The sequence below is a fragment of the Vitis riparia genome, chromosome 6 (assembly GCF_004353265.1).
Source record: "Vitis riparia cultivar Riparia Gloire de Montpellier isolate 1030 chromosome 6, EGFV_Vit.rip_1.0, whole genome shotgun sequence".
Classification (NCBI taxonomy): domain Eukaryota; kingdom Viridiplantae; phylum Streptophyta; class Magnoliopsida; order Vitales; family Vitaceae; genus Vitis; species Vitis riparia.
The window spans coordinates 6,278,267-6,296,059 of NC_048436.1; the positions used below are offsets into that span (position 1 = coordinate 6,278,267).

A 17,793-nucleotide genomic window follows, 5' to 3' on the forward strand; every position below is an offset into this window, starting at 1 on the left:
AATGGAATTAGAACTACTAAAGCATCCATAATTAAGTACTATGCATGATAAACATCCATCACAAGACGAAAAAGGAATGAGTCAAGTTTGATGACAATTGCAATTACATGCATCAGGAAAGAGGAGAAAAGGACTTTTGCTTCTGAAAGTCTTGGTCCTCTGATCTCAAATGAGTGTCTTAAACAATCAAAAGGTGCTTTAAATTCAAGAGAAAGGAACTTCATATCATCTCATGGAATTGATAGGGGCACTGCAAGGCATATTCATTGGGAAAACCTCATCTAGGTCACACCTTGTAAGGTACATATGACACAAAATCTGTGATGGCTACCTCTTTAAAGTATCTAATCTGATATAGCTTGCGGTATACATAAACCAGGGATGTTCCTTCTATCTAGTTGCACAAAATCACTTATATAACAGAAGTGGGCCTGGAGAGTAGCATAGAAAGGCTATTGGTTTTATTAACACCAAAACATATTAAAAGCACTAGTCAATGAAACACTTTGCAAGCTACAACAAACTTATGGTTTGTTGGAATATCTGACTGTCAGAAATGGGGTTCCTAGTTGTGCTTGAATATATCTTATGGGATGTTTGTTCAACAGGATACTAGCACTGATGAACCATGCTGCAAAATTCGTATTATCATTACTCAGGAGGCTGTAATCATGTCCTTCAGGATTCTGGAAGAATAGCTGTGAATAAAGAAATTTACTTTGCCGCCTGGTGAAGCATGTACAAATTTTACTTGTTTGAACAATTTGAAATGGAAATCAAGAAACAATTTCTGGTCATAAAAGCAGATATGCATGAATCACTATGGACAAGCTCTACATCAAGAGCTTTTCTAACTAAGAGTCATGGCAAGGAGGCCCTTCTTTAATAGAGGGCAGGGATGAGTAACTTCTGGTAGTTTTGGGAAGAGAGTAGGCAGTTCGGAGAAAGATTCCCTTTTCAATCCATGATTGCTAAAGATTGCTAGAGAGAAAATTTAACTTGATTTGATATTTAGTTGCAAAACTACGAAGGAGTCTAGTTACTTTCTCTTCTTTTTACCTCTTAAATATGTGGGAAGATTTAAATTCATGTTGCTAATACATGAGAACATATTCTAAAATTATACAAGGCAATGCTCATATTCAAATTTTGTTTAACAGCTAAATGGAGATCCAATGAAAAACAAGAGGTTTGTACTTACCTGCTTTAGCATCAGTTCCCAAAGGTGATTTCCCTGACTTCGTGGGAGTGGCTGTATTACACATTTCCAACAATAATGGGAATAAAATATTAAAGAATTCTGGATTTCCGAAGGCATTTATAACCTGAAAAACATGTGAAAGTAGGGAATTAGCACAGAATGAAACAGCAAAAGTTGGACTTCAGATTAAATTTTTTTCTGCATTTTCAGCATTGCACGCGATCCAGTTTATCATGATAGGGCAAAGGATATTAAAGTAGATGGCAACTTTATTAAGGTGACAACAAGTGCTGATTTTATTTGTGCACTGCTTCTGAAGTCAGATGTTAACTTCCTAATGTTAAGCTGCAGAACAAAGGTGTGACTAATATGATATACCATTTCATGCAAGCCAGGCAATTGAAACGTCTTTGCAGCAGCCTTGGGGGACATTAGGCTAGGGCATGTTTGTTAGTGTGCATTTCTTTTCTTCTTCTTCTTCTCTCTCTCTCTCTCTCTTTAAAATAGCTGATCAGGTGGTGTTTCTATAAATTTGTAGATGCATCAGCATAAACATGAAATTTTGTCATTCTCATTGCTGAATGATGGCACACGATTATGATGTGGCAGTCTCATATACTGATGTGGCAATATCACGTCTCTGCAATATCAAGTGACCACATCATCCACAAATTGACCAGTTAAAAAGGTGGTAAAAGAACTGGAGAGCCTAACATCTTCCTGATATATCTATCAAGGAGAGAGAAATCCTATGCTCTTTCATTCTTTCCCATCTCTTCCCTTCTTCTAACTCCTCATTCTTCTTTTCCTTGATTCTTGTGATCAAAACACATAGACCAACTTTTTATTGTTTTCAATTGAACTGCAAAATGACTAACTTTATTGCTCTGAAACTAACTGAATAGATTCATCCAACTTTACCATTGTAAATTTTGCTGACTAAATAAAATCATTGAGTTTGAAAACCAAAAAAACCATCAATAAGTACTAGAAAATATAATAGAACATGACAGGACCTTCTAAAGGTAAGAAACATAGGAATGTGTTGATGGTATGGGGCAAGAAGTGGCATAACTATGTTTCTTTGGTAAGTTTGCCGAATGACAACAAGGCCTGTTCCAGCCAAGTTTGTTTGGAATTCTATGATAAGCTTTCCAAATGACAAGAAGGCCTATTCCAGCCACAAGTGTTTGGAATTCAGTAGTTATTCCCAAAATTTCCTTCTGTGGTTGGACAACACAATAGCTCAATTTTTGACCATTGATCACCTCAAATATAGATGGGTGCATACTTCTAATTTGGTTCAAGAGCTAAGCAATAAATTTCTATCTAGATGTGGTGTCTCTTGATACATTAGAAGTCAAAATTTCTACCACTCGCAGAATAGGACAAGTAATAACAGAGTTCAGGTGCCCAGAAGATATCTCCCTGGAAAGTGCAATATCTTATCTTTCAGAACTCACAATCCACACTAGAAGCAGTTGGCCTTAATTCATCCAGATTGGTGTTTCTTTTTTCTCCTTGATTGTAAGAGATCAGAGAAGGGCCGTTTTTCAAATTTTGTAAGAAACGTTTAAAATGTGTTCTTCTCCATTCTTAGAAACTTTTAGGCTCCATTTGGGTTCAGAAAAAAGAGGGAAGGAATGGAAAATGATGATAATAACTTAGAATGAATTCCTTTCTCAAGCTACTGTTGGCATGTTCCTTCTGTTTGTATTTTTCTTTTTGAGATTCATATGAAACCCTAAATACTTCAAAAGAATTTTTTGAACTTTTTCCAGCATTTAATTGTTTATCTAACATGATAATTGGAGACACTAGAAGAAGTTAGAAATTCTGGATGTTGAACAGTGGGAAGAACTTGACGTTCAAAAAAGGATCATTAGATAGTCCCTGAGGCCTGGCTGAGTGGCAAGGGGTTGGGTAGGGATTTGGGAGGTTTCCAGTTCAATTTCCAACAAGAGGAAAAGTTACTTATCAAAAATCACGTGAGGGATACTTTGGAAGAAGCAATATACATACCTGTTCTAGACAGGAAAAAGCTGCTTCACAGTACTTCTTGACTTTCTTTGTGCATGCAGAAGATACTGCACTCAAAATGGCATTGGAAGTGGTAGGATCTTTGGCGGACATTGCTTTATGGCAAGACTTACACAGAGCACCAATTGCATATAAAATAGCATCCTTTCCCTGCCACCCATTAATAATTATTAATTTGAAAGTTTGAAACAACAAAAACTATAGGAACCTCATCATTTTGTAATACATTTAAGAACCTAATTAAGCATACATCTATACTATAATCCAGTGCATCACTGACAGGGCACTAAGGTAAAATGCCTTTCCTTATTTAGCATTTTTTATTTTTATGTTTTTTACTTTAAATTGTATATTTCTCTTATGGAGGCTAATGAATGGGATATTCCTACCTCCCATAATCGACCAGGAATTTCTTTCATAAGAGATTTGAGCAGAACAGCATGACAAGAAGACAGGCTTTCACCCAGAATTTCACAAAGCTTACTAATTGCCAGGGCTGACTGCACATGTACAAATAATCAAAGAAAAAATATCAGCAAAGAAAAACAAATCTCGAGAATATGATTAACATATAGAATTGGTCAAATTTCTATTCCTAGGGACATACAATTACTTGGAAGGAGAAAAAGAACATAAGGATACCTTTCTTTTACTCGCCCAGGATGATGATGCCATGCCTTCACAAATAAGAGAAACAATCTCTTGCAAATATAATTGAAGGGTGACCTGTTCACCACTGGTGTTTTCTTCCCACAACTCCTCAAATATACTGGAAACATGCTTGTCATCCTCAAATCTGCATAAGAATCATAATATATAGTTTCAGTTACATAACCAAGTTCAGTTTAGGGATTAAGAATGCAGAACTCAAGAATCATCCATCAAATATTCCATTGAATGGAGATATATTGAGAAAGTAAATTTTCTTCACCAAATTTTATTCTTGATAATAGAGGATGGTAGAAGAAAGAGTAGTTAAAAAGAAAATGGATGGAATAGTTGTAAAGAAGTTGAAAGCTAAATGTCAGAATGGTTAGAACAAAATTACCAAAAGACGCATAAGTTTTATCTTCGAGCCGAGAATAATTTTATCACTACTGGGCACAAAACTTGTAACATAGCTAAGGGAACTAATCCAGGTGTATGGAAATACCTCAGTAAACCCACTTATGGTATGACAAAACATGAGCATGAATACATGTTTTTTTGATGATCAATGACAAGAAAAAGCTTTCAAAGTCAACCCTCTACCCCTGACATTGTTTGTTTCTCTGTTAATCATGTTGACCTCAGTTTTCAAAGAAATTGCAGATAATAATGGGTTTTTTTTTTAATTAATTATTGCTAAACAGGGGAAAAAGTTCAAATATAACATGTAAAATGATGTTACTTTATACTTCATCATGACAAAAGCAAATTTCCAGTGCAAATTTTAGAAAAGTGAAACGTAGCTTGAATCTGAAGCATCTTCATGCTTGTGGAGTGCTCAATGACTTAGAATTTCAATGGAGTTTATACATAATTGTCACTGGGTTGGCATTTGGGAAGGAAGTGAAAGTGAGAAGAGAAAAAATAGACACAGTAAAGAGAAACGCAGATAATTGTACACAAGCTCTATGAGGAGGTTCTAAATACTATACATAAACAGCAGCATGATTATGTTTCAATCCAAGTGCATGGATTTACCTATATATCTTACAACTCTCTCTAGCTGGAATAAATATAACAGATGGATGGCTTGGAACAAATAGTATCCAACTGAATGGAACTGAATGACTTTGCAATTGCAAGAACACTAGCAGACAAGGGTGCTTGTGGGTGTGGCTGTGTATTGGAAGCAAGTAGGTCCTGCATCCAAAAATGGCTAGCAAAGTTTTTCTTTTACTACATTTATAGTTAATAACATGAAATGCCATCTTATATAATTTACCATTTAATGTAATAGAAGATCATCAGAAATATGTGTCTACTTAGCCTGAACAAATAGAAAAGAAAAGTTGATGAATAAGGTAACAACTAATAAGTAGAACATCACTCCAATTGCAATTGGTATGTTCAGCAGAAATTTGGAAACTGTGTCAATTATAAACAACCCTAGTATGTGTCTTGAGAAAGAGGAGACCAGAGACCATCTTCTTCTTCATTGTTCAAAAACAAGGGTCTTATGGGATTTACTCTTTACTTTGTTTGGGGTGTCATGGGTGCTGCCTTCTTCAGTTAGAGAGACTCTCCTTAACTGGCATGGTTCTTTTGTGGGCAAAAAGCGCAAGAAGGTGTGGAGAGCTGCTTCTCTCTACATTTTTTGGACGGTTTGGAAGGCAAGAAATAGACTGGCCTTCAAGGATGATGTGTTGTCAATCCAGAGACTCAAATACTCTTTTGTTCTTTCTATTTGGTCAAAGGCTAAGTTGTTTATAGTTGACTGCCCTCTAACTATAGTTAATTTTATTGATTGGTTGGGGCTCTAACTAAGGTTGTTTGTTGGGCCAGCTAGGTGTTTTTTTTTTTCTTTTTTGGCCTTTTTGGCGGTGGGTGTATAGGTATTATATTCCTTGAGTCACTTTTTTGGGCGTCTCTTTTTATATGAGATTTTTTCTTTACCCATAAAAAAAATAAACAACCCTAGTATGGAAACATATGAGGAAGGATCCAATATAATTGCTAATCTTTGTCTTGATGAAGAGAGGAAGTATGAATAATACAGATATCAGCTCAATTATCATCATTGGTCACTTGAATGAGCTATTAAAATCCATCTGAGTTCTAAAACGAAATAAGAATATGATCACAATGCTAGAATCCAAACACTTTCAGCCATCTCATCCTCTACCATGACCAGACTGTATTACATGGGCACTTCATTCTACTGTCAAGGGCAGAGAAAAAGAAAAGCCAAACACCATAACAACCCAATCATGCTCCAGTCTTGAGCTATGAGGTTAGACATCTCTGACATATGAGCCCATATGCACACATGCTCCCAAGTTCTTGTAACATATCTCATACTTACAATTTAAGACACTTCTTAGCTCTTCATCAAAAATTTAAATTCTGAAAGAAGTTGGGGACTTTCTCTTCATTAAAGAATTAAGTTAAAAATGAATTTGGGGTGGTTCCTCCATGATTTCCATATATATTGGAACATTTTTCTTTTTATGTCTTTAATATTTATACTGTTTTGTTGAAAGCACATGAGGTAATTTCTAACTTTGTAAAAATGCTGTATATATCATCAGGCCAAATGCAATTTATGTAACAAACTATAAGATGTCAAAATTTATGACAATCGTACTAACATAACCTTAGGCCCTATAAAGATCGTAATGTTTTTTATTTTTACTATTTATTTATTTATTTTTTAATTTTTAATTTTTATAGATAAAACAATCCTATGTCAAAATAGCAGAGAGGAAACAAAGTTTTGGCTCCAACCTTGAGATAAAAATAACTGGAACAATTGTAGCATGATATCCACTCATTGTATCTGCAGCCACAGAGCAATAGGCTTTCAATAAAATTGCACATGAAATTTGGGCATTCCTGTCACCAGTGTGCAAAGCTGCACTCTCTTCGATTAACTTTTGTGCTTGAGAAGGATCTGCATACTTCAACACAACTGCACAAGCACTTGCAAAGTAACGTTTCACTGACCCACTTTTTTCTTCCTTAACCACTGGAAACACGAGCTTCAATAGCATGCTTGTAAATGGTTTGATATCACTGCCAACTTTCTGAATTAATAAGGAAATAAAGCTAGCTACACCAACCCTGTTACAGTAGTAGTAAGAGTAAAGCAGATATCAGTACTGGTTGAGCTCATTAACACTCATCCACATCAACAAGGTCACTTCAATTTCTGAAATTGCTCATGCTGGATGCATGAAGATACTACTCAAAAGAAACCATAACCACTTTTTGAACCCCTAATTACATCCTCTTACACGTTTTTAAAAGTAATAATTGCATATTTGGATAATTTTTTTCAACTTTTTTCATAATAAAACTATAATGCATCTTAGATGATATGGGCTGTAAAAATTTGAGCTCTATGGGTTGTTAATGTCAACAGTACAGGTGATTTCATATCCATGTCAGTCAGGTGTCTATCTCTAGATTACTGATGCTTTGGATGATTTAACAAAAGAAATCTACAGTATCATTCAAATAATTTCATCATTTAATTGAACAATATAAACCTGGATGTTCTGAAAAAAGAAAGACAGAGAACTGGAGAATCCTAGCAGCAAACAATTTCAATTAGAGGGTTGCAATTTCTAATTGATTTGTAACTCTTGCAGCCATAAGTTATGCATTCATTGCGTTTTTGACTGAAGCAACCACATACTAGGGTGCTTTGATTAACTGTAGTAAAAGGAACTTTGATGTTTTCATTAGATATTGTAGGTTGCTGCTCAAAAATGGGTCTTTTACTTGGTCCAATATGCAAGAATCCCTTGTATATAATATAGAACAGTACATATATTCTTTGCTAAGAGTGCATGATATGCATTGTGAACCCAAATCCTACAAGCTTAAGCTTTTAGGAAAGTTGGTTGTTCAACACAGTAATCAGAGCCTTGTTTGGTAGGATGTCATGTGTTTGAACTTACCATAACATGTTTATTTACCCAATTTATTAAGCCCACATGTAAGCCCAAAATGGAGGTTACACATGGAGGGTGTTCAGAGTGCATGATATGCATTGTGAACCCAAATCCTACAAGCTTAAGCTTTTAGGAAAATTGGTTGTTCAACATACTTGTTCACCTCATGAAGGGAATACATCTTTCCTAACATTCTTCGGAAATTTAACCTAGGACTTGTTTTGGACCACAACCTAACAATGGTGGATTCTAATCTTTTTCAACTCGGGCCAATTCATTTCTATTTTAAGACATGTTTTGAATATCAAATATTGGATATATTCTTGTTTACCTCACCACATTGGATGCATCTTTCATGACATTCTTCATGAAGTTTTACCTAGCACTGTTTGGGATATCCTAGTAGTTGAGAGTCTTATCCCATCTAATTAGCACTGATTCTATTCCAATTTGAGAACAAGTGGTTCTAACTTAATTGTGTTCTTGGGAGGACATAGGTATATGCAAAAACTAAGGCTTCTAAAAGGTAACCTTAGGGATTGGAAGCCTTAGAGCCTATTTGGAAGCTATTTTTAAAAATAGTTTTCTATTCTTAAAAATAAAGAACTGTTTTCCAGACTAGAAAACACGTTTGATAATTTTTTGAAAACTTGTAAAAGGAAGGTGTTTTTTGAGAATATATATTAATTGTTTTCAATTATTTTAACTTGTTTTCTATGAGTTATTTTAAAAAATAATTATATAAATATGAAGAATGATTGAAAACAAAGCATTTTTTGGGAGTATTCCAAGTTCTCAAATAGACTTTTATTCTAGAAATTCAAAGAGAATTGGTTTTTAAAATTGTTCCCAAAAACTATTTTTTTGAGAATTGATGGAAAAATATTCCCAAACAAACCCATAATTTTTTACAATAGCTTTTGAAACAGTCTCTGATGTTTTTTGGAACAATAATCTGTTTGGGAACTTGGAATGTTCTCAATTTGCCTTTTAGGTTTTCAAATATTTTTAAAAAATAACTTTTATTTGTAATGATTTATTTTCAATCATTCTCTAGATTTGTACAATCATTTTATAAAACAACCTTAGAAAACAAGTGAAAACAATTAAAATATATTATCAGAAAATATCCTGTTTGCAAAATTTTTTTTTAGAAAACTGTTTTCTATCAAAAAATTTACTAAACGTGTTTTTGAGTCTGAAAAACTGTTTTCTATTTTAAAGAATAGAAAACTGTTTTGAAAAAAGGTTCCCAAACAAACACTATTTTTTGAGAACTGTTTTTGAAAACGTTCCCAAATAGGCCCTTATGTTTTTGGTGATCTTCACATGAGGAAATTGAAATCTTTGTAGGACATTGAGACTATCAATGCCATTTGAGGTCTTCATTTGTTGGAAGAATATTTCAGAAGTACTCGATTTAATCAGAAACAGAGCATGATGAGATCACTCCAAGAAGTGAGCAGGAGATAAAAAAATTTCATAAAAGATAGTTAACGAGATCATATTCCAAATTGTTTGAAGGAGTGGATGGTAGTTAGAAAAAGAAAAGGTTCATCAAAGAGAATCTCACTAAGTCTTTTGAGGCAGTGGTAGATAGCGATATTTGTCATGGTTTTTTATTTTTTATTTTTTTTTTGGTGGTGGGAGTGATTGAGAGAGATCCTGAAATTTCTAGCAATTGTATAGGACCAAGGTTACTGAAAGGTTCTGTGTAGAAGGATTGGATTGATCCCTAATCTCAAGTTCTTGATAGAAGGACTCTTTTATCTCATAAGGTACTCATGTTGATATGAAAAAATATAGTTGTGGGTATGGGATCCATCTCAGATATGACTCTCGCTTCAGACACAACATTGATATTTTTTGGAAACGCATAAAAACAAGTTTCTTTTTTTTCTTTCTTTGAAGATCATGACAGCCTTGCATGTTGAAGTACTGGCATTAGTGTTAATGAAAATCTTCATTAACCTTGAAGAGATGAGTTTGCTAAAAGCATGGATTTGAGAGAGAGAGAGAGAGAGAGAGAGACCGTAGGAAGATAAAAGATTAGATTACTTTGTAAAGTATAATGATAGAAGAGGCACAAAGTTAAATAAGATGTGCCTGTATGGGCCAATTACTTTGTGTGGTAAATTGACAGAGAAATTACATAAAACCTACTTGTATGGGAGGGCAGTTAGAGATGAAACAACTGATTTAGCAAAGAAGTGTCCTTAGTACTATTCAATTTTTATTTGTGCTATGTCCCTACTGGACAGTGAAAGAATAGATGACAAATTATTTCACCTCTTTCAAAACACATAATACATCCTTAGGACTCAAAAGTTCTGAAAGGCCTTCCTAGTTGTAGTAACATAGAATTGACCTTTTATTTACCACAGGCCAATAAAAAGCCTCACTATAGGCAAAGTTTTGGCTTTACAGATGAGTCTAGATGGGTGAAAAGATTCTGGAAGCTCAGATTTACAAAGATCCAAAAAAGAAAGAACAGGGGAGAAAAAGAACCCAAAAAGATAAGCAACCATACTCGAATGCCAGGAAATGTTGGCTCTAGGTGCTTCTGAAATAGAGATAGCAACAAAAAGAAAGTTCGTCAATTCCATGGTCCAAACAGAGGACAAATTGAAATTCCATGATTTAGATGGTGCATAAGGATCTGAAATCAGGCAGATGGTAACATCCTCACACCAGAAAAGCAAATAGAGATTAAGAGTTACAGTGCAAAAGTTGGACTTCCCAACAAAGATCTTCCTGAAAAAAAGATCTTTGTGCCTTCTTACAATGAAAAACAAAATCAAGAAAGACTTGTACAATAGCATTCCATAGGCAATGGTGTGACCACCTAATCTAAGTGTTCACATCCTAATCATTAAAGTTTGGCTCTTGGATACTTTTATTAACACTCTGTAAAAGAGCATCTGTGTTCCTGGAAATCTCCACAACCACTTATTATAAAATAGCTCAAGTTGACCTTACTGATAGCAAACCACCTTCATCTTTTAGTTCACAAATCTGGTTCCATCCTATTAGATGATCTCTCCTATCCTTCCCAAAACTGGATGGAAGGAAATCCTTCTGGGTTCTCTTAATCCATACTGCTACCTTGCCTTGGACCTTGAATACTGAGAAAAAGAATCTGTAGACATGGGCTAGATAAGATTGTATTGAAGTAATTCTCCAATCTGAGGATAAATAAGCTCCTTTCAATCCATCTAGTCCTCTAGAAATTCTATCCAAAACCGGGTCAAAAAGTGGGGAGCTTTGGGGTTCCCTCCTATGGGGGGTTGGTCCTAACTAAGAGAGGGGCCAAACAGAAATCATACAGCCAGATGTAGCCAAAACTATTGAGATGAGTAGGGTTGACATTGATCCGAAAACATTTTTGGCATAAATGAACTTGATGTTTGGAGTATCCTCTATTGCTCTACCTGGCTATCATAGATTTTAATTTTGGTATATCTATATTTCCTCCAATAATATGCATTCCCTTGGACTTTGGGAATTCAGGACTTCTGCACAAGGGATGTGATGTGAGGAGATGGGCCATTAAGGGAAAAAGTACTAAGATCTTTAGAAGGGTGCCCTTGAAGAGACACAGCCACCTCATCAATGCTGGAAGCAGAACTGAGAGCAGTGACACAACCAGCATCAGGGGTGCTAGGAGAGCCATCAACGAACAACTCTTCATCAGGATTTCCAGCAACGGGATCATGGAAGTAAGCAGAACTCCACAGAGAAGACAAAAGTGGCCTGAGAGGAATAGCAGGGGGACAAGGAATTCATACCATCCTTTTGTTGGGTGCTCTTTGAAAAACTCTGGGCCAAACAGGTGTTGGGGAGATTATTAAAGACCAGTGAGGCAACATTAGCTCTTTTTCAAAACCGATTGGCCATGATTTGACAATGGAGGTGGAGATCCTAGCATTGTTGGAAGGCATTAGAGAGGCTAGTGCATTGGTTGCTATTGATATCCCTACAAAAGAGGACTAAACCGTGATTATTTCTTAGGCTGACAAGGGCAGTATAGTTCATTTGTTGTACAAATGATCCAGATGGGAGGCTTATATGCTGGGTAAGCTGATAGAATAATTAGAAGGAAGCATTGTCCTTTGCCAAATTTTATAGGTAATGTCCATACTTGCAATATTCCCTAGAACATCCAGGAGAACGGATTAGAAGAAAGTAGGAAGAGTTTTGATTGATTTACAATTAGGTCCATAACATAAACCATTTCCATAAAACTTTAGAGCACACATGTATTCCTTTTGGACATTCTAAGTAGGTTGATCAAAACCAACAAAAAATTTCAAATGATGAACAGTTTATGAAGTTAGCTTGGTTCACATAGCTAGCCAACTTGGGAGATAATGAACAATGTCAAATCTTTGGAAATAATTGATATTGACAGATGGAACAACACTGAATAGACCACACATCTTATTTACTTTTTCCTGCAAGGAGCCTGGGACAGAAAAATGACATTCCAACTTTTTTACAAGTATTTTTTGTACGCTCATCCCAAGATGAAAACGTTTCCTAAACAAACACCATTTTTATTTTGGGATAGAATTCTCATAACTTCAAGTTGTAACTACTTACTTTATCTGTGGTCAATAACAGAGAAAACATCTAAATACTCTGCCCACTCCAAGAATATTAACAGAATTTGCTTAGCCTATGCAAATTAGAAAAGAAAACATTCAAGATCTGAAAAACTATTGCATTATTAAATGCTTAGGAATTTGCCATATACCTTGTGTTAAGGCCTACTCCAGATCGAACAAGTTGAGCAAGACGAGGAACCAACAGATCTAATGATTGAGTATCCACAACTGCTATACAAATGTCAAGAGTTTCCCACATTGGTGAGCTTCTTGCAATTGAAATTCGCAAACTTTCAAGCTTTTCTGTTTTTATTCCAACATTTGCTGCATGCAACTAAATGAAAATAAAAATAAATGAATAAACAGGACTAATGCATACAAAATTGATATAGGAAAATCTTCATCAGATCAAAGATCAACTGATAAGACCTTAAAAAACAGTGGACGCTAATTAAGCACAAGATGCCATCTATAATGTTAAGAAACACACTTTAAAATGTAGGCACATTCCTAATATAGAAAATAGTTAAGAAACAAATAATATCTGCCACACCTCAACATAATTGAGCCCTTGGTCTTCAAGACTTGATAAACTTTCTAGCATGCAACAAACTAAATCAGATAAATGTGGACGTATTGCATTGCCTGCACCCTGCAAATCAGGCAAAACAGCTTGGTATATTGGTAAAAGAATAAACATAGTTTTACAACACTACATAAATTAGAAAAATATATTTTACAATTCCCAAACACAAGAAAGAGAAATACATGATTAACATAATCAGAAAGACAAGTAGATGATTAACATAATAAGCTACAGAGAACCTAATGAATATGCCCATGTTCACAAACATTAAGCACAAACATTATAAGAAATTCATTCTGTATGAACACTTACCCAATGCCTTTTTTTTTTGATAGCAAAAAGAAAATATATTAAAAGCACCTAACAAAAGAGCATGTGAAAGCATACATGGGATAGAAAAAGGCACCAAAAGGCTAGACAAAGTGGAGAGAGATAAAAAAAAATAATTACCTCTCCCTACTTATAACTCAATCAATCAATGAAGTCTACCATGAACATTGACAAATCTCCTATATCCACTCTAACCCACTTTAAAAAATTACACACAAAGGCTTGTTTGATTGCTTGATCCATTTTTTCAGTGTATTCAAAAGCTCTCCTATTCATTTCCTTTCAAATGGTTCAAAATAAGCACAAAGGAGCCACTCTAATATTTTTTCCTCTTTTTCCCAACAAAAGATCCATGTTAACTCAAAAAGATGCTTCTATCTGAGGAATGTGTGACCCACTTTACCACAAATAAAGTAGAAATGAGTTACCACAAGATAATAGTCATCGCACGATGAAGAAGGATGTGATCAACTTCTTTATAGAAATAACAACCATTCAACATATTTCATCCCCTACTTTTGAGTTGGTTCAACTTCAAGATCCTTCCCCATTAAGCTTCCTAGAAAAAAGCTCAATCCTCAATGGAACCTAAGGATTACAAACTGCGTTCAAAGGAAAAACCTCAAATCTTTTATTAGACAAAGAGGGGTAGGGAGATTTAATTGCAAAATTGTCACACTTTTAACTTAGCCACAACATTTTATCCTCTACTTCCCTAACCATGTAGTCTCCTACAGAAAGTCTCCACCTCCTCAATCTCTCAGTTATGGACTTGTTTTGAGAAATGAGGATTTCAACAACCCTCATCCCTTGCTCCCACACATCAATTACCCATGCATCTTTGGCAATGACTATGGAAGACAACTCAGGAGACTCTTCTGATGGTAAGCTACCACACTACCTATCCTTCTAAAATTTCACCATTTGCCTATTGCCCACCTTAAAACCCCTTCCATTGCAAACAACCTCCCACCCATTTTTAATTGCCTTCCATAAACCCACCCTATAACCTTCCTCCATCCTCTTGAGCACCATCTGCTCACCTCCTCCCCATACTTCCTTGTAACCACCTGCTTTCTAAAGGAATCTGTCAGTAGCGAACCTCCAACACCATTTGTCGAAAAATGCCATGTCAAGAATGGAAAGACTTTTAATACATAAGCTTTCATTTCTCTTGTCCATACAAATTGTCAACCAATTCACCAAATGTGGTTTATTCTCAAGGACATCTCTCCCCCAAATGAAATCCCTTTGGATCTTTACCAATTTTAAGATCACCTTCTGTGGATGACAAATAAGGACATAAAGTATATTGAGAAGCTACATAGAGTATTTTTTATTAGAGTTAGCACTCCTCAGTTTCATAGATATTGTCTCTTCCACAAAGCCAGTCATTTCTAAAATCTTTCCTCCACCACATCCCAAATTCATGACAATTTGAATGTTGTTCCCAACAATAGACCCATATTAATAGTGAGGAGGGTACCCACCTGATAGCCCAAAACACCAATTAGCTCCTCAACATTTGCTACCCTCCAATTAGGATAAATTCACTTTTCTCCAAATTGATTTTTAAAGCCAAGATTGCCTCAAACCACTTGCAAGACCAGCTCAAGTGTTCCATATGTTCTTGACTGGCATCATAAAGGATAAAAGAATCATCAACAAACAACAAATAAAATACCTTCATTCCTAGACCTTCTTTTCCATTAACTGCAAAACTTGTGATAAAACCTCATTTTTTTGCCCTATTCATTATACAATTAATTAGCTCTATTGGATTCCGATTAATTAATTAACACAATCTAGAAAGACCATTTATAAACTCTTATGCAACCTTGCGTAATTACTAAAATGCCCTTATACACACATAAGGATAAAGAACCCAACCATTCCTCAATAATGTACCACCAAGGAATATGAGCTTGAGTAAGGACCATTAAGACCCATAGGAAAATATTAACTATCTCAAAATCCAATTTTAAAGTTGACTCAACATACCACTAAAAAGGGTTAATTGTACTCTAATATCTTATAATATTAGATCGAGATAGAAAACTCAAGTCATTGACCTACTAATGATTGCATTCAAGCTCCCTATGAATTAAAATCCACAATCTACCAAGGTGAATGCTATCAACCTGTCAAGATTACATTTATAATCATTAAATCTCAAATCCTCATATTATGTGATTAATTGACATACTTTACCTCTTTAAGAGCATATGTCAAATTTCACTTAAGGAATTAATGTGGTCACATATTTCAAGATCACATCTCTTTATGAGTACGTAAGAGGATACATTGTTTCAAACCATGAGATATCATGGTGCGTATCTTGAGAATACCCATTGCTACTTGCCTTAATCAATAGTAACCCAATTTATAAGGAATATATGATCATCTAAGGGTCTCACCCGTAAGTCAAAGCCATTGGACACCTTAACACTAGCTCAATATTCTTTCAAAGTTATGGGATCATGCAACATAGTAACTTAGTGAAGTCATGCTTACCTGATAGTACATGTTATGACTCATTGTAAGTCTTGTCCAACGTGTAACCATATACACTAGTACACTCACCATGGGAAACCCATCTTGATGACTAAGATAAGTCATCCCTTCAATTAGGTGGTGCACTATAGTCTCAAATGGATTGCTTAAGTCCATGAACTTGCTGTGAGATACTTATCAACTTGAAAGGAACTCATGATTTGGATCTTCTGAGCATTTCTTAATGCACTCAAGTCATGTACAATGCAAGTGATGCAACCTTGAATGTTCATCATACACAATGCAAAAATGGGATAATGAAAGAGAAAACTGGAATCATAATATAAATAATAGTAAAATCCATTTATTGTTAGATCATGTCATGCTTTTAAGGACTCTATCCTAACATAATCTTCTTTGTTCAAAGCTCCTCTTTAATATTTGTTTTTTCCAATAACATTTCTCCATTCATTTGCATTTTAGCCAAATGGTTTCTTCTCGTCTGAGCATTGGCCATCATATAGAAGAACTTTATATTTTTATCTCCCTTTCTTAGAAAAAGTTCTCTTGATTTCTGCCCAAGAGACTTCTTCCATTGCTGCCCACTTAAAAAATTTAAACACTGCCTCCCTCCTAGCCTTGGCTCCTCTAATGGAAGAGCAACTTCCCTTTCCTTGACAATGCAGAAGGCAATCTGATTTAGAGCTGCAATTTTATTGGTTGTGACATTCCCAAATACCTCTTTATTCTAAATTCTTAGATCTTTCTTCAACTCTTTTAGTTTGATTGCTAAGATGTGGCTAAATGAATCCCTGACATTATAGCCCACCTACCAATTTCTAATAGGTTCTTTGAACCCTTCCACTTTCAACTACAAATTAGTCTTTACAAACCATAGATAAAAATGAAGCATTGAGATCTTGGCTCCTAAACATTTCACTCAAACTTGTGCAGTTAGGATAAGGCACTATTGATTGATGCATTTATATTAAGCATCATTTTTTGTATCATTTCCAATTTGAGTACTTATTTTTAGTTAATTGTAGAAGAGAACATAAAAGGTAATTTCATGGTTTTTCTTACAAATTGTCTAGGCACCCTAATATACATAAGAAGATGTGGGAGAAAAGAAAGCTCTAATCTATAGAAGCATTGCATGCTCCATGCATGTCTTCAGATTTGTTTATGGTAAAGGATGACTTATTAGGAAAAGAACATCTACAGTAAGAAACCGTATGTAGCCCTAAAAGCTTTTAGTCATATCACAACCTCTTAAGGGTAATCAAGCTTCTATTAGGAAATAATCAGGTTTTCTTTAAATTTTTTATTCATACATTTTTTCATTCTTTATGATATTCGTTCTCTAAACCCTTGTGTTCCCACAAGTAGCTCAAATAGAAAGCCCTCCCAAGTTTTGAGTCCCAAAGTTGCCTAATATATGAATCTTGATACAGAGGTCATGTTTATATAGCTTTCCTGAGTTTTGCAAAGTGAAATGATGGGTCGCCACATTGTCAAAATAAATAAATAAAATAAATCTAGGGTTTCACATGTCCTGCTTTCATTTATGATGAAACTTACTAGAAATTAAAATATATGACAAAATTTGATTTTTTTTTCTCACTTTGATGCAGTTCTTTCCTTGCACCCATTTAAAGAATTCTCTTATATGTTTAATTTCCCAGAATGGACAAAGAAATCAGGGCCCTTATGGAATCTAATGGGCTGGCCTTCTCTGCATAGTAACCTATAAAAAGAGTAGGTTTTACATAATAGTGTAGATATTTTGTCTACATCTGCAGTATATCAATATACATACTCTTTTATGTCTGAGCATATTGAAAACATACTTATATCATTGATAACATTTTATTTCCATTTTTATTTTCTATTGCATGGCTTTGTTATAGTCGTCATCATTTGGTTAATTCT

At 34.9% G+C, this 17,793-nt stretch overlaps 1 protein-coding gene across 1 annotated transcript in view; it reads right to left on the reverse strand.

The window, feature by feature from the left end:
* The window catches only part of LOC117916308 (proteasome adapter and scaffold protein ECM29), a 117,506-nt gene that overhangs the window by 2,500 nt on the left and 97,213 nt on the right, over positions 1 to 17,793 (reverse strand). Inside the window, exons 25-31 of the mRNA XM_034832264.1 lie at positions 13,006 to 13,104; positions 12,602 to 12,786; positions 6,674 to 7,009; positions 3,884 to 4,037; positions 3,631 to 3,741; positions 3,224 to 3,391; positions 1,202 to 1,325 (exon numbers count right to left, since the gene is read on the reverse strand). Of these exons, the coding sequence (XP_034688155.1) occupies positions 1,202 to 1,325; positions 3,224 to 3,391; positions 3,631 to 3,741; positions 3,884 to 4,037; positions 6,674 to 7,009; positions 12,602 to 12,786; positions 13,006 to 13,104 (1,177 nt within the window). The remainder of the gene's footprint in view (positions 1 to 1,201; positions 1,326 to 3,223; positions 3,392 to 3,630; positions 3,742 to 3,883; positions 4,038 to 6,673; positions 7,010 to 12,601; positions 12,787 to 13,005; positions 13,105 to 17,793) is intronic.